The sequence below is a fragment of the Pelodiscus sinensis genome, chromosome 13 (assembly GCF_049634645.1).
Source record: "Pelodiscus sinensis isolate JC-2024 chromosome 13, ASM4963464v1, whole genome shotgun sequence".
Classification (NCBI taxonomy): Eukaryota; Metazoa; Chordata; order Testudines; family Trionychidae; genus Pelodiscus; species Pelodiscus sinensis.
Window position 1 is genome coordinate 5,015,764 of NC_134723.1, and position 27,289 is coordinate 5,043,052.

A 27,289-nucleotide genomic window follows, 5' to 3' on the forward strand; every position below is an offset into this window, starting at 1 on the left:
TGCTCACGTGCATTGGAATGTTCACGTGCATCCCAGGACAGCATGCTCATGTGCACTGGAATGTTCACACTCACCCCAGGACAGCATGCTCATGCGCACTGGAATGTTCACGCACACCCCAGGACAGCATGCTCATGTGCACTGGAATGTTCACACTCACCCCAGGACAGCATGCTCACGTGCACTGGAATGTTCACACTCACCCCAGGATAGCATGCTCACGCGCACTGGAATGTTCACACTCACCCCAGGACAGCATGCTCATGCGCACTGGAATGTTCACGCACACCCCAGGACAGCATGCTCACGTGCACTGGAATGTTCACACTCACCGGAGGACAGCATGCTCACACACACTAGAATGTTCACACACACTCCTCTCCCATACAGGACTTACGTCTGCAGTAGGCAGTGCCAGTCCAGCGCCGGCTCGGCAAGCACTGCACCGATCTCTGCCCTAATAGCCGGAAGCCTCGATCACATGAGAGTAGGCAGCGCGTTCCCAGGCTGCTGCGGTAATTCCCTCCCCGTGGGGAGTAGCAGGTCGCCTCTCCATAGTGGATATTTAATGGGTAGCACCACTGGGGAACTAGGAAACAGAGAGAAGAGGGGAGATATTGATGCTAAATATTCAGACAGGCTAGCCTAGCTAGACAGATAGTAACACTTTACACCTAGGTCTTAACAAGGACACTAATTATCTTACCCATTACAAAGATAGCTTCCCCAATTATCACTTCTAATATCGTTAGCTCACAGACATTTACCTCCCCCCTTCATCCCCCTTCTGTTCTGAAATTTGATTTGTCCTTTTCATATGTGTTAATTTTTTTGATTGTATCCTTTGGTATATATGGTCATGCCTATTTTCTTCCACACTTTGATCTGAGGAAGTGGGTCTGGCCCACGAAAGCTCATCACCTAATAAACCATCTTGTTAGTCTTTTAAGTGCTTCATAGTCCTGTTTTTTTGTTTTAGCTAGACAGACTGTGCTTCGTTTCCAGACATTTGGGGTAGCTTGAGGCCAGTTCTGGTCAGGGTGCCCTACTATGGGCCGGCATGCAACTGTTACCTCGATAGTCCAGAGCAGGAGCTGGGGGAACCTCTTCCACATATACTTCATTGTTGTACGTCTCCGCAGTGTCGTAGCCAGAGCCTAGGAAGAGGAGAGAATGGTGAGGTGGGGTCTTAGCGTGAACACCATGCTTCCGTATCCCTCCCCAGACTCGCCTGTATGAGGCGCTGGGTGGGGGTGGGGGTGGGCAGAGTAACAGTGACAAGAGCTGCACAGATGCTGGTCTCTAGGGAATTAGCCCTCTCCAGAACGCCTGCAAAGAGACTTGTTCCCTGGGCAACATCTGCTTCCTACAGCAACGCCTCCCAGGCTGGGGTCTCCTGAGAGGGGAACCCCCCCACCCAGGCCCTGGCTTCCCCTCAGCATTCACAGCCCTTGTTAAGGGTCTGTCTCCATCCCCCTGGCAACCTGGAACGCCGGTCTCCTCCCGGGCTCTGTGGTACCCAGGAGCAGAGAGCGGAGGCAGACCCACTGGGGCAAGGCCTGCACTGCCCCACTGCCCACAGAGGGGGAAACACTGGGATTCCCTCTGCACTGGAGTGAACCCCTCAGGCCTATCAGATGAGTGTGGTCACCTCACGAGTAAATGGCTGCCCTAACAGCAGGCCTAAAGTCCTGCAGGGATTGGCTGCTGGAGCAGGCTGAGGGGTTTGCTCCTTTCTCGCTGATACTTGATTCTCTCCCTCGGTCCCAATCTCCGTAGGCAGAGCTGCAGCCGAGCGCTGAGGGGGGAGCCCATCCAGGCAGGCGCTGCCCTCCTCCCCCAGCGGGCACTGGCAGTGACGTGGGCTGTGTGGCTGGCACCATCCAGCAGACTAAACAGCCTGCTGGGCCAGGCTGGTTCATGACAGGAAGTGGGTGTCGGCGCCCAGCTGGACAGGGGACAACTCGGTTCTTTCACGAACAGCATTCCAGGAAGCCCTGACTGATCACTCCCCTCTCGTGCCCCCCCTGCCGCGCAGTAATGGGGGGAGCGGTGGGAAGAACCGGATCGGGCCCCTGCTCATCCCCGCTGTGCAACTCGGCAAAGGGATCCCTCTCAGGCTAGGCTTGGGGCGGGCAGAGGTCCAGCGCTGAAAGCCCATGGAGACAAAGGGTCCCTCTCTTAGCCATGGCCAGCAGCGAATGCATCTGAGCCTCACTGAATGAAATGGGCTGAGGGGCAGCATTCCTGAGCTGTGAGCTCACCTTTCCTCTGGATTTCCTCTCCAGACCCTTTCTTTCCCGGCCTATTCCAGAGTCTATGTGAGGGGCTTGATTTTGCTCCTATTTTTAGTGCCTGTGCCTCATGCATCATTTCTGGATTAGCCTTGAAAGTAGCTGTGTGTGCTAATCGGGATCCCAGCTGTTTCCCTGCACAAGCGGGAGCGCAGGCTCCTGTGAGGCGTGAGCTGGGAAAGGAAAGCCCCGCTCAGAGCAAGGAGGGAGAGCGGATCATCCTGGCCTCAGGATCGGAGCACCACCAGCCCTAGGAAGACCGGTAAGTCTCACTGGGAGCTGCTCCGATCCTCCACCCCACTTCCCGCACTGACCCAACTGGGTCCAGAGACTTGCCTTCTCTGTTGCTCTCCCTGCCATGCTGCAGTGCTGACGGGTGCGGGGGATGTGGCAGGAGAGGAGTGTTTGCCACCTAAGTACACGCCATCCACCAGCCCCTCTGAAGCGCCAACATGCCGGGGGAAACTTTATGAACTATCACAACTCCCCTATCCCACCCTGATACCCAGCGAACCTGCCCTGTCCTCGGATCCGCTCGTTTCTACAGAGCCTTTCGCACACTTCCTACGTGCAGCACCGCTCGCGTGCAGCCACCTCTGGGCACCAGCACCCACCATGCAGGGAGCCTCGGGGGGAGCATCCAGGCAAGTGCCCTGCTCTGCTGCAAAGTGCCGGGAGACGTTTGACACCCACCCCAAGCAGCCAGCACCTCCGTTTTTAAGGCTCACACGCAGCAAAGCGCACGGGACTCAATGTATCTACCTCATCGGAAGGCTGGGCTGACTCAGCCCCGCTGCGATCTGACTGTGTGGTTATAAACCTGACGCGGAGGCCACAGAGCCACCCCCTCCAGGAGAGAGTGAGGCATACGTGGAGACAGGGCTTTTTCATCCCCGTCTGTATTTACCCAGTGATATCACCACTCAGTGTGAATCAGGCGGAGGCTGAGACAACAAAGCAGAGAGGATCAAGGATGAGACTACTGAGACCAGCCTAATGCATTTGGGTCACAGCTCTCCAGGGGACTGCAGAGGCCTTTACAGTGGTTGGATGTCTGGGCCTCCAGAAAGCCCCTTCTACCCTCCCCTGGCACTAGTTCGCAGCTGGGATGCTGGGTTTGGACAGCAAATAAGCGAAGGGGTTGTAAGTGGCCTGGTTAGCCACGGCTCGGATTTTGGTCTGAGCACTCGCGGTGGCGATTCTAGGCAAACAACCGCCTACAGTGTGGGAAAATGTAGCTCCTGTCACTGCGGCTGGCGCAGGGGAAGTTTGGTTGTTTATGCCTCTCTGGTTGGGTTCCTAACCCCAGTGTTGCTGGGTCTGTCTCTTCCACTCCCTACCCCCAGCAGAGAGTCACCGCAGGCTCAGCCAGTAGGGTTGCCAGGTGTCAGGTTTTGAACCGGGCAATCCAGTATTTGAGCTTTCTGTTCGGGAAACAAATTGAGAAAATATAAATGAGAAAATATAAACGTCCGGTATTTTCTAAATAATGTAGATTGTGATGTAATGTCAAGTGTGTCCGGTTTTTTTTTAAACCATCTGGCAACCCTATCGGCCAGGCCTTCTGAGCAGTCCTGTCAGACTGGCCCCAGTCTCCCGGGGTAGGTTCGTCTCTTGCTCCCCAGCTCCTTCCTAATCTCCCAACCGCCAGCTCCTCCCTGCCACTCAGCCCACTGCAGGGCAGGTCCACTTCGATACTTTACTTGTCTCCTCCCTACACGGCTGCCTGCTACCTGGATCCCCACAAGGAGAGAGAAGAGAGCACCTTGCTGAGGTGTGCCTGGCCTCCGTCACCAGGCCCAGGGCTGGCTTTAGGAAGTGCGGGGCCCAATTTGAACAATTTCGACGGGGCCCCGCAGCAATTTTGGTTGAGCAAAAGAAAGAAAAAAAAAAAACGCACACAAAAGTTTCAACGGGGGGGGGGGGGCAGAAATTTTTTTGGTTGAGCCAAAAAAAACCCAACAACACCGGCACACAAAACCCCCCCCAGCTACCTCCCCCGCAAAGCCCCGGAGGTAGTTAACACCCCCCCCCCCCCCCACGATGCAGGGAAACCCTGCACTCAACTCACACCTCCTGCGGCGCAGACAGCCGCTGCATTCCCCCTCTGGTGCTGATGCTCCCTCCCACAGTGCACCCAGCACAATTCCGGGTTCAGGGTGTGGGGCCCCTTTAGGCGCAGGGCCCGATTCGGGGGAATCGGACAAATCGGCCTAAGGCCGGCCCTTAACCCATTCCTAACGGGGTCACCTTTCCCGGGGTGCTGGGGTTTGGCTGAACTTAGTCCTTTATTCCAGCAAACTCAGAGCTCCCCTCCATGCTCCCGTCCCCCGCCTCCTTCACCACACTCGAGTGCCCCCAGCTATGTACTGCACCAGCTCCCGCTGCTCTACTCCTTTACCGACACCCCCAAAGAGAAGCAGGTTCTCCCCGGCCCTGAGAGAGGCCCCCTTCACTCCCTGCAGCCCCAGCTGCTGCTGGGTGGACACCGACCTTCATACCACGTGGAGGACACCAGCCTGGTGAGGAACAGCAGCAGGAGCGGTGCTTCTCCTTGCGCCATTGTAGCATGGACGGTGGACCTGTGCCTGGGGGGCTAGAAACCAGCAGGCAGGCTGCCGCCCAGAGAGCCCAGCAGGCAGCAGTGTAGACTGGAACCTAGAATAAAGAGAAATGGGTTTGAAACAGAACCCAGGGCCACTGGTTATTGCTCCACACATGCTTGTTTTCTCCCCCAGCTGTGCTCTCCAGGCCAGGGTGGTCAGATCCAGATTTTTCCCCGGTATTGTCCACCCCAAGCATTGACAACTCAGGAGTCTGATGCCTTGCCATCCCGAGGGGCTTAAAAATTACAAGATTTTGAAAAATAGCAAATGCTGGGCTCGCTTTAAGGGGTGTTTTTAGTTTAAAGCCTCCAGGGAATCCAATATTGAGGGCTAGAAACTTCCTTTAAAAAAATGAAAGGAGAGATTCCCTGAGCTTTCAGAACCCCTCTCCACCAAATCATGAGATTCATGATAAAATCATAAGAGTTGGCAACACTGTTTTCCACCGAATCAAAGGCTGGTTAATGTGGAAGAAATTCATGCTGAAATGAGACGGGACTTACTCCAAAGCGGGTAGTTTGAGACCAAGTTCCAGGGTTCTGTTAAGTAATTCTAATAATCTGGGCTCATTTCTAACGGAAATTCACCACACCTAGAGCACAAGCAGATCATAATTATTGGAACCGAAGGGCCAAGTTCACCATTGCCCTACATCTTGTGCGATCACTTGCACCATTGCCGTGAGTGAAAAGGCTCCCAGGTCAGAAGAGGTGTGTTTATCAACTGATTGATGCTAGTGTGAATGGCTGTACACGACAACAGGGGATTGGGCCCATATAAACAGGTAGAAAAGTGGAGAGCGTGGGGGGGGGGGGGGGGGGGGGAGGGAGATACAGAAGCGAGGATAAACCCTCCAGAAAAGAGGCTAGCTAAATGCACTGGTTAGTAACACCTCTTCCATCCCCTTTCCTCCCCCCTCCAATTTTTTTCTCCCCTCCTTCCCTTATTTATTCTTGGTTGTGGACTTCCAGCACTCCGGTCATCTGAAGAAGTGGGCTGTGCCCATGAAAGCTCATGATCCCATCGACATGTTTTGTTCGTCTTTAAAGTGCTACCAGACTATTGGTTGTTTTTTAAGTTTTTCCTGGTACAGACTAACTCCGTTACCCCTCTGAAACGTCTCTCTAGGACTGATTTTCTGGAGGAGGGCCTTGCTCCAGACAACATGGGGAGAGTTTCTTTGTGACTGACTCTCTAGGTTTGTTTGCTGTCTGAGTTAGAGCTTCCCTTCCCTCCTCTGGGATTCAGCCAGGGCAGAGCCTGGAGGCAGCTGCCCCGAGTGAGGACAGGTATTAGGGCCAAGGCAGGGAGCAAACATTATTTACAGGAAGCTCGGCTGGAACAGGCGTGAAAAAAAAAATGCGTGCTCACTGTTTAGTGTGGCTTTAGGTCAGTGCTACTGCAATAGACGAGTGCGGCGGAAATGCATAAGGGCTGGGGAACTGGGGTACAGGACAGAGAGAGGGGAAGGAGGGCAGGCAGTGAAAAAGAATGAGATTTGGGGGGTGGGGAGAGGCACACAGGCAGACAGACTGGGTACCAGGAAATCCTAACTAAGAACTGGGAGTTTGTCTCTAACAAACACAGAGAAATAGCCTGGCAAATTGGCAAGTAGTTTTTGAGTGGAAAAGCAAAACAGGACAGAAATCCCTGCTCCTTCCTGGCGATGCTGGATAGTATATTTAAAGACACCCCGACTCCCATTTCTATTGTTCCAAGTCCTCCCACTAGCTCATATCGCTCTTCTAGCGTGTCAGATCATGCTCATCTCTTGAACCCCCCTGGGCCTTCTGTATACAGAGAAGCTTGTCCTGCCTGTAGTAGTACCTGGTAGCTGGGATCCTTCCCCTGCCTCTGCAGGAGGAAGGTGTCTGGGGCTTGTCATGCAGCATGCAGGAATATTTGTCTTCAACCTCAGCTCCAGGGGCAGCCTGGTAGCTTAGTTCAAAAACTTTCTGTGTCCACGCTACCTAGAGGGTCCCTTTCCCTTGTGGATGGACGTCAAATAGCTGGTTAAAGCTGCTCTTACCTGTTGCGCTGCTGCTCCTTCTCCTCACCCTCTCTCTCCTCCTCGCCGTCTCTTCAGGAAACTTGTGTTTTAACTTTCTCAAAGTGAGTGGTTTGTTCCGGCATGTCGGAGACTCCGCTAACGCTGCCCAGATGTGCGGGTGTCTGCATCTGCCAGATGTTTTCTTAAAGCTGTAGTGTCCCTCAGAGAGGAGGGGGAGAAAAGAGAGAAGGCTAGGGAGGAGGACCTTAGCCGGAGCTGAAGGATTGTCACCCTATGCAGGGTTCTAAGCAGCTAATCTATCCACTGAAGCCCAAACGTGGACAGGACGGTGCCTCTCTCCTTGGCTTGCAGCCCACACTTAGAGCAATAGCTACAGTAGCTAAGCCTGAGTCTAGGATATGGAATATTGAGGGCTGCATAATTCATGACTCAGCATGAGCAGGCTCTGCAATCCAGGGGACAGCAGAGCAACATTTCATAGGCTCCACCGGGCAGCCACTTTACCACAGTTCCCTTTGGCTGCACCCTTTTCAAATCCAAGCCCAGACCCAAGGATCAGGGAGGAAGGAGAACAGGCTCCCAAACTGGGCTAGGGTTGCCAGGTGTCCGGTATTGAACCAGACAGTTCAGTATTTTCGCTTCCTGTCCGGTAAAAAAAAACAGAAAATACCAGACACTTAAAATGTCCGGTACTTTCTGATTTTTTCCTGGCCAGAAGGCAAAAATCCCGAGCTGTCTAGCTCAATATGGAGGCAGCCGGGCAACCCTAGTGCTTACCCAGTGTTTCCCAATTTTATTTGGCCATGGAACCCTTTTAAACTCAAAAGAATTTTGCAGAACCCCTAATCACAGTCTAATATATGGAACTGAAAAAGTAGACCACAAATAAGAATAATAATAAACAAATGCTAAACGAGGTCATGAGATCAACGTTTAGTTTAACTGCACATATTTAAAAACAAAAATCGCATCATATTAATTATTATTTTTTTAATTATAAAATGTTATTGTAATGGAATTTTCTCGCGGAACCCTTATTTTCACTTTGTGGAACTCCGGGGTTCCACGGAATACCGTTTAGGAAACGCTGGCTTACCAGGTTCTGCAGGGGAGCTGTCTGGCCCTGCGCAGGGAGGCAAGATGGCGGGCAGCCACCGGCAGCCTGTTAGGGCCAAAAAGCCTCACCACGTATTTTTTAAAGGAGCCACGTTTTTTGTTTTTTGGGGGTTTTTTTGCTTAACAACTCTCGGAGTCCTTTTTTTTTCGGTATTTTTTCTGAAACCATCTGGCAACCCTAACTGGGCAGTGTCTAGGGTTGCCAGGTGTCTGGTTTTCTACCAGATAGTCCTGTATTTGCGCCATCTGTCTGGTAGAAAAATTCAGAAAATACCAGACACGTGCAATGTCCGGTATTTTGTGAATTCCCGGCTGGGCACCAGAGGGAAGCCTGGCGGGGGCAGGGGAGCGACTGGAAGGCGGAGCGCAATTGGCTTTGGGAGCCCTGTGGTTGCTCGCAAAAGCCGGGTGGGGTGGAGCAGGGTGGGGGCCAGGACTCCCAGCCACCCCACCCCACCCCACCCCACCCCGGTTTTGCACGGGACCAGAGGCTCCACCTCCTAGCTGGGATCCTCTGGATGCGAGCAGAAGCAGGGCCGGGGGGGGGGGGGGGGGGGGGAGAAGCCGGTGGCTCCCAGCCCCGCCCCCGCCCAACTTCTGCTGGCAAGTAAAGGGAGTGCCTGCCGGGGGCGTGTCCGGAAGGACTCCGGCTGCGGCCAGTGGCTGCATCCCCCCCCTTGCCAGGTCTGCTTCCCGCCCCCTTTCCTCTGGGCCCCCCCATCCTCCCCTCCAGCTCCACGGCCCCGACCTCCCCCCAGCTCTGCTTCCCACCTCCCTTCCAGATGGTCCTCTCACCCCCCCACCCGACAAGTGTGTCCAGTTTTTTAGCAGGATCTACCTGGCACCCCTAGCAGTGTCTGACACTGGGTTGGCAGCCTACCCCATGTCATGCAATGATCTGGGCTGCGGCTTACCTTTTGTACACTAGGGGTCAATTTCTTTGCAGGTGTAAATTGGCACCAGTTTCCACCAGCAGAAAAGCTGGCTCTAGGATTTTTTTTCACAAGATTTACCATCTTGTGGGACACTTCCCACATGCCCTTCCAAGGTAGGCGACTTTGGTTATCTTCACCCCATCGTGCAGACAGAGAAAGCGCCGAGAGTTGTCCAAAGCCACGGCGGTTCTGAGCATGGGTGCAATCAGACGCTCCTAGCTATAGCCTGTGCTCAGATCGCTGAATTGTGCTGAATGCATCTGATCAACCTGGTTCTTATAACTCCAGGGCATAAGACAGACGCTTTGATAGGACATTACAAATGTCTGCTATCCACAACCATTCTAATGATGGCCCCTAAACTATCCTCCCAGGAACGTGATGTTGCTGGAAGTGAAAAGAGAGACAAGGAGACTAGCAGGCTGGGGATAGTGGTCTCAGAATGAATCGCATCATCTGTCGCTTAAGTAGATTCTATACTATCATTTCATGGCCATAGCGGGCAGCAAGATGTTCTGTTTCTCCGCCACGTCTGTCCCACGGAACTCCTCAGCTACGTCTACACTACATGGTTTTGTGGCAGAAAATATGCTAATAAGAGACTCATTAGCATAAGTTGAGATTTCATTTGCATGTTTTCTGCCAATCCGTTTTTGCGCAACAACAAGCAATGTGGACGTTTCCTTTTTGTGCAAAACCCCCTTTTTGCACAAGATTGATATGCCTCCCTTTTTGAGGCATAAGGATCTTGCACAAAAAGGGGATTTTGCGCAAAAAGGAAACGTCCACATTGCATGTTTTTGCAGAAAAAGCCCTTGCACAAAAACGGCTCGACTAGATTATGCAAATGAAGCGTGACAAAATGCTAATCAGTGCTTCATTTGCATTGCCGCTTCCAGCAAAAGCTGTAGTGTAGACATAGCCCTCAAGGAGGTGAATATGCTGCCCAGCTCAGAGCGCCTCCGGCTGGCTCTGGAGGTGGGCAATTGCAGTCTTCAGAATACGCTGATTGGATTTGGAGGGTGACAGGGTCGAAGGGGAAGTGCCACAGACCCTGGCTGTGTTCCAAACCGTCCCAATCACATGTTCTTGTGGTGTCAGAAGTGCTATGCAATCTGGCCCTGTTCCCATCCTATGTGGGGAGAGCCGGCCGGAAATGGAGGAGTGCTTATTGAAACTGTTCATTAATGGCCCTTGCTCTCAGAGAAAGTCAGTCGCCAGTGTTCAGACAAGCTGCAGTTTACATGTGCTCCAGAAACAACTGTGAATACTAATGTCCTAAACAGCCACCCCCCCAGTCTCTAACCTCCCCTTCCCGGGACAATTCACTGAGAAGTTTGCACTGGGCCAACTGAAACAATATTTGAAATCCCCAGGATCCGTGGAGTCCATCCAATTCAGTTTAGGAGCAGGCCCCAGCCCAGAAATGGTGCACAGATACGACCACAGAGAATGTGCTCTAAAAAGGGCTAGTGGGGTTCCATTTTTATTTAATGTTTCTTGTGAATATATCAGTGACTACTGCCACAGAAACAGGCAAAAATCAGTGCAAAAACGATTAATTTTAACTAATTAATATTTTGGTGGATGGAAAGTTGGGGGGGAGGAGAATATTCAGTAGATTAATGCTTTGAATTGTGGTTTGCTGCAGAACTAAAACAGAACTCAAAACACAATGCCATTTCCGATTTAAAAAACCCCCAATGTTTCTGTAATCCCTAAATAAAACATTTCATTCGAATAAACAGTTTACCGTTACAGACTTAGAATTATTAGACAAAAAATACTTACATTCAATAATTGGACCATGCCTTTGCAGTACATATACTCACCTTCATCCTTTTCTCCTTTCTTTGGTTTTTTTTTCAAAACTTTTGAATACTTTCTTATGTGCTGACACATAATCTGATACAGATTTTTGTTTTCTTCTCATTTTAGCATGTCAGCTCTTTACACCGTTATCTGCTAGCAGCTTGAAATGTGTATGTGGTGGGCGTGAAATTATCAGTATGTTTAGAGGTGCACACTCTTCAGTGCTTGCATGAATGCCTGTTTGTTTATTGGGTGTATCTTTTAGATTGATACATAGCTGCATTTCCAAAACAAGGTGTTTTTATATATTTGACTGATACAAAAGTAGGCTGAAAATTGAGGTGGGGGGAATGAATAATTTTGTAAAACCTAGGAATTTTTTTGGTGAAAATGGGCTTAAATGGCAAATGAAAGGGGTTAGAAATAAACACCTAGACAAAGCAGAGAATTCTGTGGTGACGATCCACTCAGGTCAAAAGCCAGGTCTTTTATGACATGGCTTGATTTTTTTCCCAGTGCCACTTCCTCTCAAATGCAGATCTCACCTCAGCCATCCTGAGGGGAGCTGACCCCATCTCAGCGCGGCAGGCTGAGGTGTGGGCTCCGTGCCCTGCACTTGCTGCCGTTTGCTTACTGGACGAAAGACAAGTTCAGGCTGATGATGGCCTCTTCCCCCACGACTCCCCAAGAGACGCTGGAATTCTCTGCCCCACCCAATGAGCTTCTGGACGCTAGAGGCATCCAGTATTGGGAGGCAGGAGTCTCTAGGTGCTAGGGAGGGGAACAGTTAACCTTCTAACCAGTAAGCATTACCAGGTGATGGTCACTGGTTACGGTTAACCAGCAGTGGCTGGAGCAGCCCCCATGTCCACTGCTGGTCTGGCCTGACTGGAGCAGGGCACCAAGGGCAGGGGTCCATCCCCGCCTGCCTGCCCCCTTTTAAGTGGTTAAACATAATATTTAACCAGTTAACTGATTAAGTGGGATTTTACATCACTACTGGGGCCAGCTGGCAGAGGGCACAGGGCTTGGGTTGAGTTTTATAGGGATCCCAGGGCTGCTGGCAGGGGGAGGCAAAGGGGGAAGTTGCCCCAGTGCCTGATAATTTAAAAGAGCCCGGGCCTTTTAAATCACCGCCGGAGTCCCATGCGGCACAGTCCGGCTGGCACGGAAGGCTGGCTAGGGGAGGCACCATGCAGTGTGGGCGGTGCCGAGGGCTGGTTGCCCTTTAGCCCTGCTCCCTTCTGCCTGAGGCCCCACCCCTTCTGAGGGTGCGGGAGCCGAGCCCTCTGCCCCACATGGCCCAGGGCCTGCCAAGTCTCTCTCGCCTAAGTTGGATGTATGCATTATAATTCATTAAAGTGGGTGGGTGGGTGGCTCTGACGACCCATAGCCCACTGGTTGTCACTGCGACATGGATGGGTTGGATAAGATTTAAAGAGCTGTGTGTCTGTACCAAAAATGATATTCTTATGGCAGGCAACCAGGACACGGCACATCGTGAGCAGGCAGGAGGTAGCAACAATTATCACGCTGCGGGGTCACATGTGTCCCGGTCATTGTATGCCGCACAGTTGGCGCCTGTTTGCCTTCTGAGCCAAATGCTAATTGAGGGATTGTGAAATCTTCAAGAGAGGAAATTTACAGGAAGAAATAAACAGCAGGAAGGGATCCTGTTTACAAGTAAAACAATGGCTAGCTGGGATGTCTCTGAGGGAACCGAGAACCCACATCTTTCACGGAGGAGGCAAGTTACAGTGTGTTTGTCTTATGAATGGAGCTGGCTGTAAGGGTGTCTGCTCTGCTATTAAAAGCCAGGTTGGGGGGAGGGAGGGGGAGGGGACGACAGAGGCCCAGCTCAGGGGCTAATTGTTGTGTGCTGTTTGGGTTTATAGTGGATCCAGGCTCTAGGACCCTGTGAGGTGGCAGGGTCCCAGGGCTGGGCTGCAGCCTCAGCCCAAATGCCTGCGCCACAACTCAGCAGCCTTTTCATCCGAACACCCTCCCCCAGCTCAAATCAGCTGGCATGGGGCAGAGGCAGACGCAGGCCTGCTGACAGCAATTCTGGGCACAGGACGGAACAATCAACGGGCCCTTTGCCCCAGTCTCTTGGCTGGAGCCACAAGTCTCCCCCCCTTCCCGAGAAACCCCAAGTGCCCTGCCCTTGAGTAGAGGACCCTCTGCCAGTCTCAGCCCTTCCCGCACCTGCTCAGAAGAGCCCTGCACCAGCTGCATCCAGGCCTCCCCTCCGTTCCCCAAACCCAGTCCAGTGGTAGCTGCTAGGCAGCCGTCCCAATCCTATATACACAGGGCATGTCAAAAGTGCCTTTGAAGACACTTTTCCCCAGGACAGGCTGGGTCTGCGGGAGGGAGGGAAGGCACAGCTGCGAGGGGTCTGCATATATGTGCCAGAGGCTGCTCTGGGCAGAGGCCTGTGGCCAGGCCGGGAATGGGGAGTGGGGCCGCGGCCACCCCTGGCGTGAAGGGCACTTGGAGTTTCTCTGGCTGGTGGGGCTTGTGGCTCTGGCTGACAGAGGGAGCAAAGGGGGGGTCTTGTGGCTTTTGCTATGGGGGTGGGTGGAAGGAGTGGAGCGGAGGGCTAGACTCCCTCAAAAGGGGCTCCCCCTGCTGCCCATGCACCCATGCCTCTGGCCTACCTGGGAGATTTAAAAAGGCACAGGGCTTTCTGGCTGCCACTACTGCAGCAGTGGCTGGGCCCTTTGGTCCTTTAATTGCCCTGGCCCCTGGGCAATTGCTCCCGCCCCTGGGCAACTGCCCCCTTTGTCTTCTACCCATTGTCAGGCCTGTGTAGATGCACCCTAAAACACTAGAAGGATTCTGAGTGAGCATTGCTGTTTAAGACATGAAAGCAGCACGTTAAGCTTAGCTTCTAGAATGCACTTGGGCTTCATCTAGACTGGCATCATTTTCTGCAAATGCTTGTAACGGAAAAGTTTTCCGTTAAAAGCATTTGCGGAAAAGAGCATCTAGATTGGCATGGACGCTTTTCTGCAAAAGCATTTTTTGCAGAAAAGCATCCGTGCCAATCTACACACTCTTTTGCGCAAAAAAGCCCCGATCGCCATTTTCGAGATTGGGGCTTTTTTGCGCAGAACAAATCTGAGCTGTCTACACTGGCCCTTTTGCACAAAAGGACTTTTGCCCGAATGGGAGCAGCATAGTATTTCTGCAAGAAGCCCTGATTTCTTACATGAGATCGTCAGTGTTCTTGCGGAAATTCAAGCGGCCAGTGTAGACAGCTGGCAAGTTTTTCCACAAAAGCAGCTTGCCAGTCTAGACACAGCCTTTGTGATTTTGTTTGCTGTGTAACCATTTCCATTATTGCTGCCTGCAATCCCTTGGATCTCTCTGCTTTGTTAAATACACTTGCACTTGTTTTCACTCTCCACATTAAAGTGTGGTGTGTCAAGCAGTGGTGAGCTGAGGGGAAGCTGGTAAGCTGGGATGTTGTACATCAGTGGAAGAACTTAGTGGGTGAATATTGTGAGTATCCAGTTGACCAGGGGCTTGGGCTAAGGGTCTCTTTAATTGCCAGGTACACAGTTGGGTGTGAGCTGGCTAGCACACAGGCCCTGGCTCTTCTGAGGTGGGAAGGGCCGCACCATCAGACCCCTAGAAAGCAGGAGCTTGCCTAGTTAACCTGCAGAGAGCAGGGCTGCGAGGCCTAGAGTGGAGCGTCGTGGAGCCGGGAGCTGATCACTGGCAGGCACAGACTAGCAGACCGGTGTGGGGTACATAGCAGAGTTGTTGGCTTGAGTCCCACGACTTGAACTCGAGTCTGACTTAAGTCGCCTAGGTGACTCGACTTGAGACTTGACTCGGGTTCATTGTTTGTGACTTGCGACTTGCTAATTTTGTTAAATCCACTTGGTGAAAAAATTGTCCGAAAATGCCGATATTGATGGCTTGTACAAAAGTGACTTGACATTTTTTAAATGAAGACTTGGGACTTGATTTGGGACTTGACTCGAAAGTGATTTTAGGGACTCGAGACTCGACTTGAGACTTGAACTGTAGGGACTTGAGAGTCGACGTGGACTTGACAATGACGACTTGAAGACAACCCCGGTACATAGGCCCGAGGCTCCAGAGGGATCCCCCTGTCCAATCTGTAGGGACCCCCACGGGCTCTCAGGTTTACGTGCCATCCCTGGGCGCGCTGTTCCCATTACGGGCTGTGCCTCGCTCCGGGGTCAGGGCCCTGCATGCAGACAGGCGCAGGATGGGGATGTGCTCGGCCGTGCCGGGTACTGGCGTGGCAGCGCCCGGGGGCGAAGCGCGTCTCTTCCCGCTCAGCACTCCCCAGGCTCCTGCCGCAGGCGAGCGGGCCCCTTCCAGTAGGGCTGGGCCCCCCCTCTCCCCACATACCCCCCCCGGTAATCTGGGCGCGTGGAGGGGTCTGGCGTGTGGCCCCCCCGGGGGCACTGTGAGAACTGCGGGGGGGGGGGGGGTCTGAGCCGGCCGGCCCGGCTCCCCACGTGCCCCCCCAGGTAATCTGGGCGCATGGAGGGGTCTGGCGTGTGGCCCCCCCGGGGCACTGTGAGAACTGCGGGGGGGGGGTCTGAGCCAGCCAGCCAGCCCGGCTCCCCACGTGCCCCCCCAGGAATCTGGGCGCGTGGAGGGGTCTGGCGTGTGGCCCCCCCGGGGCACTGTGAGAACTGCGGGGGGGGGGTCTGAGCCAGCCGGCCAGCCCGGCTCCCCACGTGCCCCCCCCCAGGAATATGGGCGCGTGGAGGGGTCTGGCGTGTGGCCCCCCCGGGGCACTGTGAGAACTGCGGGGGGGGGGTCTGAGCCGGCCGGCCCGGCTCCTCGCGGGGCGGGGCGGCTGCCCGGGGGCGGGGCGGGCTCGGCCCTTTCCGGCCAGGCGCGGGCAGAGCGAGCGGAGTGGCCCGGCCGCCATGGCGTCCCCGTCCCGCAGGCTGCAGACCAAGCCGGTCATCACCTGCCTCAAGAGCGTCCTGCTCACCTACAGCCTCGTCTTCTGGGTGAGCGGGGGGGCGGGGACCCCGGGGGGGCTGCTCCGGGGGGCGGGGCGAGGGGGCAGCGGGGACCCCGGGAGGGCTGCTCCAGGGGGTGGGGCGAGGGGGCAGCGGGGACCCCGGGGGGGCTGCTCCAGGGGGTGGGGCGGGGGGGCAGCGGGGACCCCGGGAGGGCTGCTCCGGGGAGCGGGGTGGGGGGGCAGCGGGGACCCCGGGGGGGGCTGCTCCGGGGGGCGGGGTGGGGGGGCAGCGGGGACCCCGGGGGGGGCTGCTCCGGGGGGCGGGGCGGGGGGGCAGCGGGGACCCCGGGAGGGCTGCTCCGGGGGGCAGCGGGGACCCCGGGGGGGGCTGCTCCAGGGGGCGGGGCGGGGGGGGCAGCGGGGGCACTGGGGGGGGGCTGCTCCAGGGGGCAGCGGGGACCCCGGGGGGGGCTGCTCCAGGGGGTGGGGCGGGGGGCAGCGGGGACCCCGGGGGGGGCTGCTCCAGGGGGTGGGGCGGGGGGGGCAGCGGGGACCCCGGGGGGGGCTGCTCCAGGGGGTGGGGCGGGGGGGCAGCGGGGACCCCGGGGGGGGCTGCTCCAGGGGGTGGGGCGGGGGGGCAGCGGGGACCCCGGGGGGGGCTGCTCCAGGGTGTGGGGCGGGGGGGCAGCGGGGACCCCGGGGGGGGGCTGCTCCAGGGTGTGGGGCGGGGGGGCAGCGGGGACCCTGGGGGGGCTTGCTCCAGGGGGTGGGGCGGGGGGGCAGCGGGGACCCCGGGGGGGCTGCTCCAGGGGGCGGGGCGGGGGGGCAGCGGGGGCACTGGGGGGGGCTGCTCCAGGGGGCAGCGGGGACCCCGGGGGGGCTGCTCCAGGGGGTGGGGCGGGGGGGCAGCGGGGACCCCGGGGGGGCTGCTCCATGGGGTGGGGCGAGGGGGCAGCGGGGACCCCGGGGGGGCTGCTCCAGGGGGCGGGGCGGGGGGCAGCGGGGGCACTGGGGGGGGCTGCTCCAGGGGGCAGCGGGGACCCCGGGGGGGCTGCTCCAGGGGGTGGGGCGGGGGGGCAGCGGGGACCCCGGGGGGGCTGCTCCAGGGTGTGGGGCGGGGGGCAGCGGGGAGCCCGAGGAGGGGGCTGCTCCAGGGTGTGGGGGGAATTGGGGACCCCGGGGGGGGGGCTGCTCCAGGCGGTGGGGCGGAGGGGCCTGCTGCAGGGTGTGGGGCAGGGTGTGGGGGAGAACCGGAGACCCCTGGGGGTGGGGAGAGGCAGTACCAGGCAAAGTGGGGACGCTTGGTGGGTAATGGGGTCCTGGAAGTTAATGAGGGCCCCCAGGGAGAGTGGGGGTCCCAGGGATACAAAGATGGATCCTGGGGGCTCCAGAGGAATAAGGGGTCCTGGGGGATAGTGGGGGCCTAGGCCAGAGCACCTGGGGAGTGATAGTGTGGGGAGGCCGGTTTGGCTGGACCCCTCTTTGGGCAGGTATTGGGGCAGGCTCCAGGCTCCAGACCACACAAGGCTCCCTGTCCAATCTGTAGGCACCCTAGGCCAGGTGCCTCCAATGAGCTCCAAGGTTTTTGTGTCTTCCCTGGGCTCTCTGTGCCGGTTACGGGGCTGTTCCGTGCGCCCATGTCACAGCCCTGCACGTAGGTGATGTGCTCGCCCCTGCCTGGTCTGGGTGTGTCAGTGCCCTTTGGCACACACCCTCTAACCTTATCCCTTTCCTTTCACCGCTCCCCAGGCTCCTCCAGCAGGTGAGTGTGGCCTTTCTATTAGCGCTGGGCCCCTCTACCTCCCCGTTGATTACTTTGTGTCTCCCCCCATGTAAGTGTGCATGCATGGAGGGGTCTGGGTTGTGGCAAGCATGGATGTTTGTAACAGAGCAAATTGTTTCCAGATGGAGAAAGTTAATTCCCAAAGGCACAGTCATCTGGGCTCATGTTTATACAATACCCCAGGGACTGAAGATCAGAGATAAAAATGCTCTGATAATACAAGTGCTTTCTGGACTCCCAGCGCTGCCCTTCTGACAAACAACTTCACGTAAGCAATTTTAATGCCCGCTTCTGCAAGGTAGTGTGTCCTGGAATGCCTCTGCCCATGCTGCCCTCCCACCCCTCATTTTATCTGCTCTTAGCCTCCCATTTCTCTACAATGGAATCCCTGACTTGCACACTTCCAGGGTATCTTGTGGTGCCTCATATACTCTCAGCGTGTGGATTTAAGTGACTATGAGTAAGTTAAGTGCTTTGAAGTGACAAGTGGAGTCAAAATGATTGAGTCTCTATTCTGATTTCTGCAGATCTCTGGCATTATCCTCCTGGCAGTTGGCATCTGGGGCAAAGTGGGCCTAGAGGTGTATTTCTCCCTGTTAAATGAGAAGGCCACCAATGTCCCCTATGTACTCATTGGCACTGGGACTGTCGTCATCCTCCTAGGCACTTTTGGCTGTTTCGCCACCTGCCGTGGAAGCACATGGATGTTAAAACTGGTAAGTGGTTGACTGTCAGAAGAGTCACAAATCTAATACCCTGCTTCTACAACTCAGAACTTCACCAGCTGTCTGCCCTGCCATGTGCTCCTCGTGTATCTGCTTTGGGAAAGTCTCTGTTCTCTCTAAGTATTGGACCATACATTCTTTGACTTTCTCAAATAGGGCACATCCCAGACTCCACCCTCTTTGGCAGAGCTGAGGTGCTGGCATTTGTGGCTAATAGATTCTCTCGCTGTAGCCTTCTTTTTATGTACCCATGTTAGCCTGGGAATGTATTTGGCTTTTAATTACTCTGTTTTTCCTATCCACAGTATGCCATGTTCTTGTCCCTCATCTTCTTGATTGTGCTGGTGGCTGCTGTTGTAGGATTTGTTTTCAGACATGAGGTGAGTTCAGGTGTGATTGCTTTCACCCTTTTCCCCTTCTTCTTGAGGCCAGGGCTTGGATGGAATTCCCCTGCAGAGTAAAGAGTTTAGACTTACATTTGTTTCCTCTTACTTTGTGCAATCCCTTGGTGGTTGCATATTGAGAGGCAAATTCTTCTCATTTCTATTGAGGTATAAATCTGGGGTAACCCTTTTGACTTCACTGGAGTAGTCTGGATTTACAGTGTTGCTGACAACAGAAGTTGGCTCAGTTTCAGATTCCAAGTGATCAGTATGCGCAAAAAGGACAAATAAGAACATTCTTCCAGTCATTTAAAGATGTGAAAACTCAGTACTTCTGAGATTTGGTTGCTACACTATTTACCAAATTAACCAGTATTTAACATCAACAGGGATTTAGAGAGAATATCTGTAGAGTGTCTAGGAATAACCACAATGGATGCATTTGACGCTATTCAAGAGAACTTTTAGTCACTAATTGGGTCTCTTAAAGTTCCTTAAATAGTGTAGAAAAGTATTTCAGGGATTAGAAATAACCTGACTGAAATGAGATGGGGGAGATATTTAAAGGCATAAATGAATATTAAGCACCTACTCCCCAGTTGAACCTCTCTCACAAGGACTGTAAAGTGCAAACCCAGATCATTCCCTTGTTCATACTAAGCTTGACAGACGTGCACATTTTTATAAAAAACAGATTTTTTTTTTTAAATTTGTGAGCTGGATCCTTCACCTGGAATGTGCTAGTCAGAATGTTCCTGCAACATTCTGGGATGGCCCTAAATAAGGCCCACGGAAACCATGATTTTCTTGTAATGTCACGGTAATTAGGTCTGCTTGTAAATGCAAGAATTAAGTTCCAGTGCTTGGTACAGCAGGGGCTGTGCTCCCTGCCCCAACCCTCAGTTCTTCTTTATAGCCGGTCTCACATCTAGATAGTAACAGGAGTGACTTTCTGAGCCATTCCTGGTTCTCTGTTTCTGATGGAGCTGAGTTTTTTAAGGTGACAAGAAACTCTTTGGGACCTGTAGCCTTTGGAGGCTTAGGTTACAGAAATCTTTCTATTCTTGCAGATTAAAGACAGCTTTGAGAGCAACTACAGTCTTGCTCTGAAGAACTACAATGCAACCATGGATCTCCGCAGCGAAGCTGTGGATACCATCCAGAGAACTGTGAGTACTTGTGGTTGGTTCCTCCAAAGAAACTGGTGGGGGAGTCTGTATCCTGCAGATGTATGGCCCAGCATACCCTGATGTGCTGAGCAGCAGCTGAGGCTGGGGTTCCCATGCACAGGCAAAGTACAACACAAGGAAGGCTCTGGCTTGCTAGGAGGCATTAAACATTAGCTGCCTTCTCTGTTACTGCCAGACCTGTCCCTTAGGAAGATGTACAGTAATCTCCTCTTGCCTCACTACACAGGGGAGCAGTACTGCCCTAATGTTCCCAGTTCTCAAGCACATGAAGGACAGCCATTACTGTGGACAACATAGAGGGTAGCTGTGTGCACATAGGTGGCTTTGCAGGGTATGTGTTATGCAGATCTTATCTGACTGGGTAGAGTGTGCTTGTCCCTATACCAAACTGGCAGATGCACTGTCCTTGTCCTGCATACATCTTTATCTCTGAGTCTGGTCTCAAAGTATTTGTGTATGAAGGAAAAATAGCTGTTCTGTGCTGGTCATCGGAGGTGTCAAGTAAAAGGCAGGTGATACGTAAGTGCTGTTGGGTTGCATTGGGGAGGGGAGGAAGCATTTGGGGTATCTGCAGATTGGTGTAGCTGCGGGGATGTAGTGCTCTGCGGTTCAAGCACTGCTCCTTACTGTTCTAAAATTTGATTTCTCCAGCTACACTGCTGTGGAGTCCAGAGCTATTTAAATTGGGTGAATACGACCTATTTTGCACAGAATGGAATTCCTCATAGCTGCTGCAAGCTTCAAAACTGCTCAGACGAAGACCTGAAGGACCTGAATAAAGCCAAGGCAGAGGTGTTTGGTAATGTAAGTGACTCTCAGAGATGTGTCCTGGAAGCAGGTGTGGGAAGAGAGAGTTGAGACCTTCTTCCCCGGGTTGTCAGATCCCTGTAAGTGGTCAGGAACTTTGTTCTAGAAAGAGTGTTGTTGGGGTACAGGAAATTGCTGTGCAGTAATGGGGGCGAAGGCTGTGTTGCCGCTGACAGGAGAAAGAGGCATAGAGAAGCTGTGCCCAATGCATTTTCTCAAGTTCTCTGGAAGTTCCAGTTATTCTTCGTTGTTGGGAAGAGATTTGTGTCTGCATTGGCTTGCCTTTGTCTGTATCTGTCTGCATTAGCTTGCCTGCGCTTTGTGTCAGATGGGATTATGTGAAGAACTCTATTGTATCATGCTTTACATTCCTGTAGCACTTAATGCTCACACTCCCCTATGAAGAAAGTATACAGGGGACTGCACAGAGATGCAGAGGCAGGTAATGTTACTTAGACCATCTAGTCCCATTTAAACTATTGAGTTCATCTTCCCTCGCTGACTTGATCCTCAGTGAATCATGTTGCTTTTCTGGTCCTATACATCCACCTTCATAAAACAACGCTTGGCACAGTGCCCAGGTGAAAGGTGCAAAGTACAAAGATGTAAATGGATTGCCCAAGCTCAAACAACAAGCTAAATGGCTAAATTCAGAACTGATTCCAGAATGCCCTGACTCCCAGGCCTGCCTTAGATTCTTTCCTGAGCTTGTTCACTCCTCAAGGTACCTGTGCGATGGCTGTGAATTGGATGGATGTGTAGTTGGTGTCTGGCAGCCTGGAACTACCCCTGCTATACTCAGATGCAAACTTGTTTTTTCCTCAGGGTTGTTTCAGTCTGGTAACAACAGTTATGGAGTCCAAAATGAGCATTGTGGCTGGCATCTCCTTTGGCATCGCTTGCTTCCAGGTAAAATCTCTCCTTCTGTCTAATGTTTTCTTATGTGTGCAAAGGACAAAGCATATTTCAAAGAGGAAGAAATAGTTGATTTTTTTCCCCACAGATTACCATTTTATTTAAATACCACAGTCACCCAACTCCAAAAGTGGGGATTAAAATGCCAACTTCCCTTCAGAGAGCCGGTGTATGTCTTGAGAATAGCTCACTCCGGAAACAACAAACTTCTAACCGATGCTAATACAACCAAATCTCTCCTCTTCCGATCCAGTGTTACCTATCTGAATTTCTGTTTCCAGAACAAACTGTCACCTGTGCTTCTGCTGCCCCATTGCCCTGTCAGGGTGAGAGTTGGATTAAATGTCGGTGCTTATAGATGATCAAAAATATTCTGAAATGCCTATCACAAACTCAGACCCAGCTAATGCAATGACCCCATCTTCTGTTTCTTTCCCTCTGATTCTTTAGCCTGAGGTTTTATCCTTGTGATGAAGGAAGCATTATGTCTCAAGCAGCAATGGAACTAGTGTTTCCTCATCTGACCAACCTTGTCTACACAGGAAACAAGAGTCCTCTGGCCTGAGCTCCTTGCTAACGTCACCTTTGTGCATGGGGAACGTTTGGGAGTGGGTTTTTGGAAGAGCTCTGTAGACTGGGTGCAAGTTGAGTGCTGAGTAGTTTGAAAAGCTGATCATGAGTGCCCTGAGAGACCTTTATATAGTTGAGCTCTTTGGAAAATGTGACCCCACTTTTGGTTATCGAGCACTGGAAAAACTGGCCTGATGTCTAGCCTGGATATCTGGGCTAAGGTTGGCATGTCCTGCCTTCAGATAGGATCTCTCTTACCGATGGAACTTCCTGCCATATTTGTTTTCAGTCTCTGTCAGCTAAGCAGATGATCAGAGTAGTGTTCCCTTAACACGTTTATTTCATGGCTTGTCGGGTAAGCGTGTGCTCTTGCTATCTCTGTATCATCTTCCATTGTGTGCCAGAACTTTAAGCCTTAAATTCTCCCTAAAAGATAGCTGGTGCTGATCTTCCTTGTTCACAGGCACTCTCAAACGCTGATCCTGTCACGGGTCCCCATACACACAGAGGGGCTAACAGGGCAGACTTCAGAACAAGTTTCAGAGTTGGATAATATGTGGAGTAAAATCATTGACTGTACTGCGTTAGTCAGGGAGGGGAACTTCCGACCCCCGGGCTGGATTTGGCTCGTAGCAAGTCTCTGTGCTACAGGCAAGAAGCCCTGAGTCTCAGCTACCCTCACAGCGCTGGACTGTGAGCAGGACAAGCCTCACCAGTCCAAGCTGAGTGTGAATGAGGGTTGTTGGCTTTTTTGTTCGTTTGTTTCTCACTTGGAACAGGCAAGTGAAGTCTTTCTACTTTTGTGTGGTCCTCGACTGACTTTTTTGCGGGTCAGTGGTCTCTCACCAAAAAAGGTTCCCCACCCCTGGCCGAAGTCTTGCTGAACGTCTCAATTGTGTTCTGAGCAGTTGAGTTTTCTGTGGCAACTGCTAGGCTTGTGGAAATCCCCTGAGGGGACTGTGATTGTTTGTAGGGTGTCTAACTGGAACACCTTGCAGTTGGCAAGAAAGGTGGCAACAGACAGACACAGACGACAGACTTGATTACTTGACTCTTATTTTGAGGTGATTTCCAGTCTGACTGAAATTCAGAGTCACAGATCTCTGTATCGGTTCCAAATGGCAAAACTCCTTAGTTCCTTCAAAGCATGTTCACTTTTAAGTAAAGAGTATGAAGAAACAGCAGTTTGGAATTGATGCAAAGGAGTGGGCAGACCCAGTAACCAGGGAAGAGACTGACAGAGTGAGATTGCTTATTGATTGCTTGGTTTATTTTATCTTTAATTTACTCTCCTTGGAAGGAAATTGCCTGGCGACAGTCTGTGAGGTATCCAGGCTGAGGCAAGGTTAACATGTAATAGCATGAGCACAGAGAAGAATCTTGGCCAGCCAGTTTTTATTCTGATATCAGTTTGTCACTGTGCTGTTTTCTGTAACAGACACGGAATGGATTGGGAGAGGCTGGAACGCAGACCTTTACCTTGCGGCTCATACGCTTGCAAACTCTTTATTGCATTTTGATGTCACTGTGCTAGGGCTGGAGCCAATCTGTCTCTTTCAGCTGCTATCCATTTCCTCCCTCCTCCCCCCTATCTGCGATGTGCAGCTCACATTCTGCTCATTACAGCTTCCAGATCTATACTCCAAATAGGGCAGCAGAGTTTGACTGATGAATAAGTGTGTGTGTGTATGGGGGCGGGGGGATGTGCTTTCGTCAGCTCTGTGAGCGTAACCGCAGTGTAGCGGTTTCAGTCTTTGAGGAATATATTGTTGTTTGGGACTTAGAATCATATACACATTTTGTGATTTACTCTGAAGTGAACGTTGATGGTTGTCACGCAAATGAAAGGCCCTGTTCTGCAACTTTGCCTCCCATGAGAACAGTTACATGCATGAGTGTTTTTTAGGATCAGGTCCGAAATGTCTTTGATACAGAAAACAGCTGTCTGGAGCCCACACAACAATAATAACCGATGTGTGTCCTTCAGTATTTTCACATCAGCCTTGATTCTGTCATTGACCTTGGAGTGGGGAGAAGCGGTTGATATTTTCTACTGTTTGTGTAATGGGCTGTAATGCTCTTGATAGCCATATAATCTCTGGGAAATTACCATAAAGCAGTCGATGGTTCATAAAGCAAATTCTAACAAGAAGTAATGTTGACTCTCTCTCACAAGGAGTGCCTTCCTATGCGGATGGCTGCCAGGATCCTCTCAGCTTTATCTACCCTAAAGCAAAGGAGCCCATATTCTGATTTTGCAAAACCTCATCACCCAGACTTTGCTTTTACAAAACCAAAGCGAAGTATCCAGTGCTTCAGATCTCAGTTGCATTGTGTCCAAATTGTTGCATTTCAGAGAGTGGTGCAGCTTAAACGATTTCGAGTTTGGGTCCACTTATATTTATTTTTTCACATTTCAGTTGGTTGGGATCTTTCTCGCCTGCTGCCTGTCCCGGTACATCACAAACAATCAGTATGAGATGGTGTAACAAGCCAGCCTGTGACCAAGGTATGCCTGCCCTGTAGGTGCATGTATTCATGTTCCTGTCTGCAGATCTGAGAATGAGGGAGGTCTTTTGGAAGCTTGCACTTCCATTGTGCTGTGTGCATATGTCCACAGGAAGGTCCGAGCAAGGTAACATGTGCTCCATGTACCGGTCCATCCATTTGGAGATGCGCAGGGTCTGCTCCATCTGCGTGTTTCTTCTATAAGCATCTAGCTGAGCGAAGAACCCACATTTTGTAGTAAGCAGTTCTTTGACTCTTAAAGTTTAAAGTGAAATAGACACCTTCCTGGACATACAAGGATAGAGCAAACAGGTGCTGTGGAATTTCCTACACATACATGCTGACACACCTCTGTTAGTTACTCGACCTCCTTCCCATCTTACACCTAGACCCTTTACCTAAACCGACCTTCCATTCCTGCCTGCTCCTACAGAACTAGTTCTGCTTCTTCCCAGCTCTTTTAGCACACTACAGTTCTTGCTGGTAATGCCCCTGCTGTTCTAGTACTGTCTCTCCTCTTGTCCCCCTCCCTTCCTCTGAATCTGCATCTCCGTATAACCCACAGGTTATGTATTGGGCCTTTCGTAGCAGGGATGAAGATACTGAATGATGGTGCATTGTGCTGTGAGGACCAGTATTTGCTGTGAAGTAGCATGCAACCCACAGTCTTACTTGTGTAATAATTTAAGCTCACTGGGATCCTGATCTCTAGAGCTGGGAAACATGTTCAATTAACTCTCCTTTGCTTTCTGAATTTTAGGAAATGTCCTTTGATCTTCCTCCTCTGGAGAGCACTTCCAGTTTTCACCTGGTCCCAGCCTGCTGAAATCATGTTTGAACTGACTGATCCTCTTCAGAATCAGCTCACGGAACTGTGCGTTAACAGCTGTTCCGCTGTAATCGGGGACTTGTCAAAACACTATTCTTTTGTAACACTGAATGGGGTCATTATTATAGCTGAGGTAGTTTTAATAACTACTTTCCTTCAGGCCCCTACCACCTCATCTCCTCTCTAGAGCACAGGCAATTTGATTGCACAGTGAAGTAGCATGATATGACACTAATCGCATCCCATTCTTAGACTCTCTGTTAGTTATTTAGGAAGGTGGTCTCTGATAACTGGAATTTACTGTTAGTTTTGGAGGTGTGTAGTGTGCATTAAGAACGAAGTACTCTTTGCTTTCTCTCTTGTGCAGTTGGCCATTTAAATTATATTATGCAACTCAGACTCTTACTGATCATTGAAACACCTACTAGTCCTATCATGCTATTCAGCCACACTGCCATGTTTGTTTGAGGCTCTGTGTTCAACAGCATCTGTTTCCAGGTTCTTTTCCCCAATCAAGGGTTTTATATCACTTTTTTTATAATGGTATTTTTTACCTTGTTCCTCTCTCCTGATCAGGTTGTAGTGATCTTTTGTAAGTTGTAGCGTGAGGTTTGGTGGTGTAGCTGTCTGGCCCATAGTTTTTTAGCTATGCCTCCACCATGTTGGGCATGTTTTCATTGTCAGTATTATGTGCTGCTTTAATTGTGTTGTGTATTAAATAGAAATCTTGTTTTGAAACACAATAAATATTAAATATTTTACTCCTAAAGTGTTAATGCGCATTTTGTTCCCAGAAAATTCTGCCATGATTTCAGTGCAGGAATCTACTGGGGACGTAGATTTCTCTGCCACTCTTAGTGCATCCATTTGGCTTGGCCCCTGACCCTTGTAGCATAGTGGCACCTATTTTGTCTAAGGTATCACCATGTTGGAGCAGTTTCAGTTAGAGAAGTTATTTGTATTCTATGCCTAAACACTGTTCTGCAGCATTGTTGATGGAGAACAGCCAACTCCCGGGATAGAATGCTGCAGGTGAAGTTCTCCTGAGCGAACCTTCAGCAGAACAAAGTTCAGTTTTCATGTAAGTGGCCACACCCTCTGCTATCTTTGTGGCTGTTGCTGGATTTGGCTTGTTCTAGAAAGTACTTTGGGATCCTTCAAAGGAAAGGGTACTATGTAACCGGAAGAGAGGATTTGTTCTTCCTGGCCGTGTTTGGATGAATCCACTGACCGGCCACAACCATTCTCCAATAAGGAAGCACTTCCTGGTGAGCCCTTTCCTAGTCCTGAAGGCATTCTAGCAAATTCCTCCTTCCCAGGCGTTGGGTACCCTGTTAGGTTTGGAATGACTGCTCAGGAAAGTCTGGGAGAAGGGAGGGTACCGTCCGCCAGGTACTGCTACTGTAATCATTGATTCACATCTGGCATGAAAGGAGGGATTAGAAAGGGCTGGCCTTTTCACACCACTAGCCTGCCTTCCTGTCACCAAAACCAGTGCTGCTGAGAGGCAGCCTGGCCCCGAAAGCCTGTGCAGGGTCAGTGTTCGAGCAGCACATCATAGCCATGTTCTGCACGTTGCCCCGAAAGCGCTGTTACAGGCCATTGCCAAAGACAGGCTACTTACTGAGCAAGATGGACCATGGTCTGACCCAGTGTGGCAGCTCCTAAATTCTTTTGTTAGCTTGTTAGGAACGGCCCCATTAAACTGGCTTCACTTCTGACTGCAAAACTTAATATCCTGTTCAGCTTCAGAGAATAAATGAAACTATTTTGTACGTCAGTCCCCAGCCGGCTTTGTTAAAAGGCCTCCAGGGTTTTCAAGGCAAGGCAAAGTGCATTAGCACT

The 27,289-nt window shown here is 51.9% G+C and overlaps 2 protein-coding genes across 4 annotated transcripts in view; one reads left to right on the forward strand and one right to left on the reverse strand.

The window, feature by feature from the left end:
• Nucleotides 1-7,235, reverse strand: part of SRPX2 (sushi repeat containing protein X-linked 2) — a 15,921-nt gene extending 8,686 nt beyond the window's left edge. The window contains exons 1-5 of one of the 2 annotated variants that reach the window (XM_075896746.1): nucleotides 6,930-7,235; nucleotides 5,404-5,492; nucleotides 4,788-4,952; nucleotides 1,074-1,157; nucleotides 398-589 (exon numbers count right to left, since the gene is read on the reverse strand). In XM_075896746.1, coding sequence (XP_075752861.1) covers nucleotides 398-589; nucleotides 1,074-1,157; nucleotides 4,788-4,857 — 346 coding nt within the window. In that variant the 5' untranslated portion in view covers nucleotides 4,858-4,952; nucleotides 5,404-5,492; nucleotides 6,930-7,235. The remainder of the gene's footprint in view (nucleotides 1-397; nucleotides 590-1,073; nucleotides 1,158-4,787; nucleotides 4,953-5,403; nucleotides 5,493-6,929) is intronic. The other variant, XM_075896745.1, reaches the window with a different exon arrangement.
• TSPAN6 (tetraspanin 6) lies at nucleotides 2,407-26,205 on the forward strand. 2 transcript variants are annotated; one of them, XM_006137425.4, is made up of 8 exons: nucleotides 2,407-2,556; nucleotides 18,045-18,233; nucleotides 18,548-18,622; nucleotides 19,696-19,794; nucleotides 20,467-20,619; nucleotides 21,448-21,531; nucleotides 24,528-24,616; nucleotides 25,376-26,205. In XM_006137425.4, the coding sequence occupies exons 2-7, from the start codon at nucleotides 18,222-18,224 to the stop codon at nucleotides 24,594-24,596; spliced, it is 492 nt and encodes a 163-aa protein (XP_006137487.1). In that variant the 5' UTR covers nucleotides 2,407-2,556; nucleotides 18,045-18,221; the 3' UTR covers nucleotides 24,597-24,616; nucleotides 25,376-26,205. The 2 variants fall into 2 exon arrangements, with proteins under 2 accessions (XP_006137487.1, XP_075752865.1); XM_075896750.1 differs by lacking the exon at nucleotides 2,407-2,556 and adding an exon at nucleotides 15,622-15,780.
• Nucleotides 26,206-27,289: the final 1,084 nt, after the last annotated feature.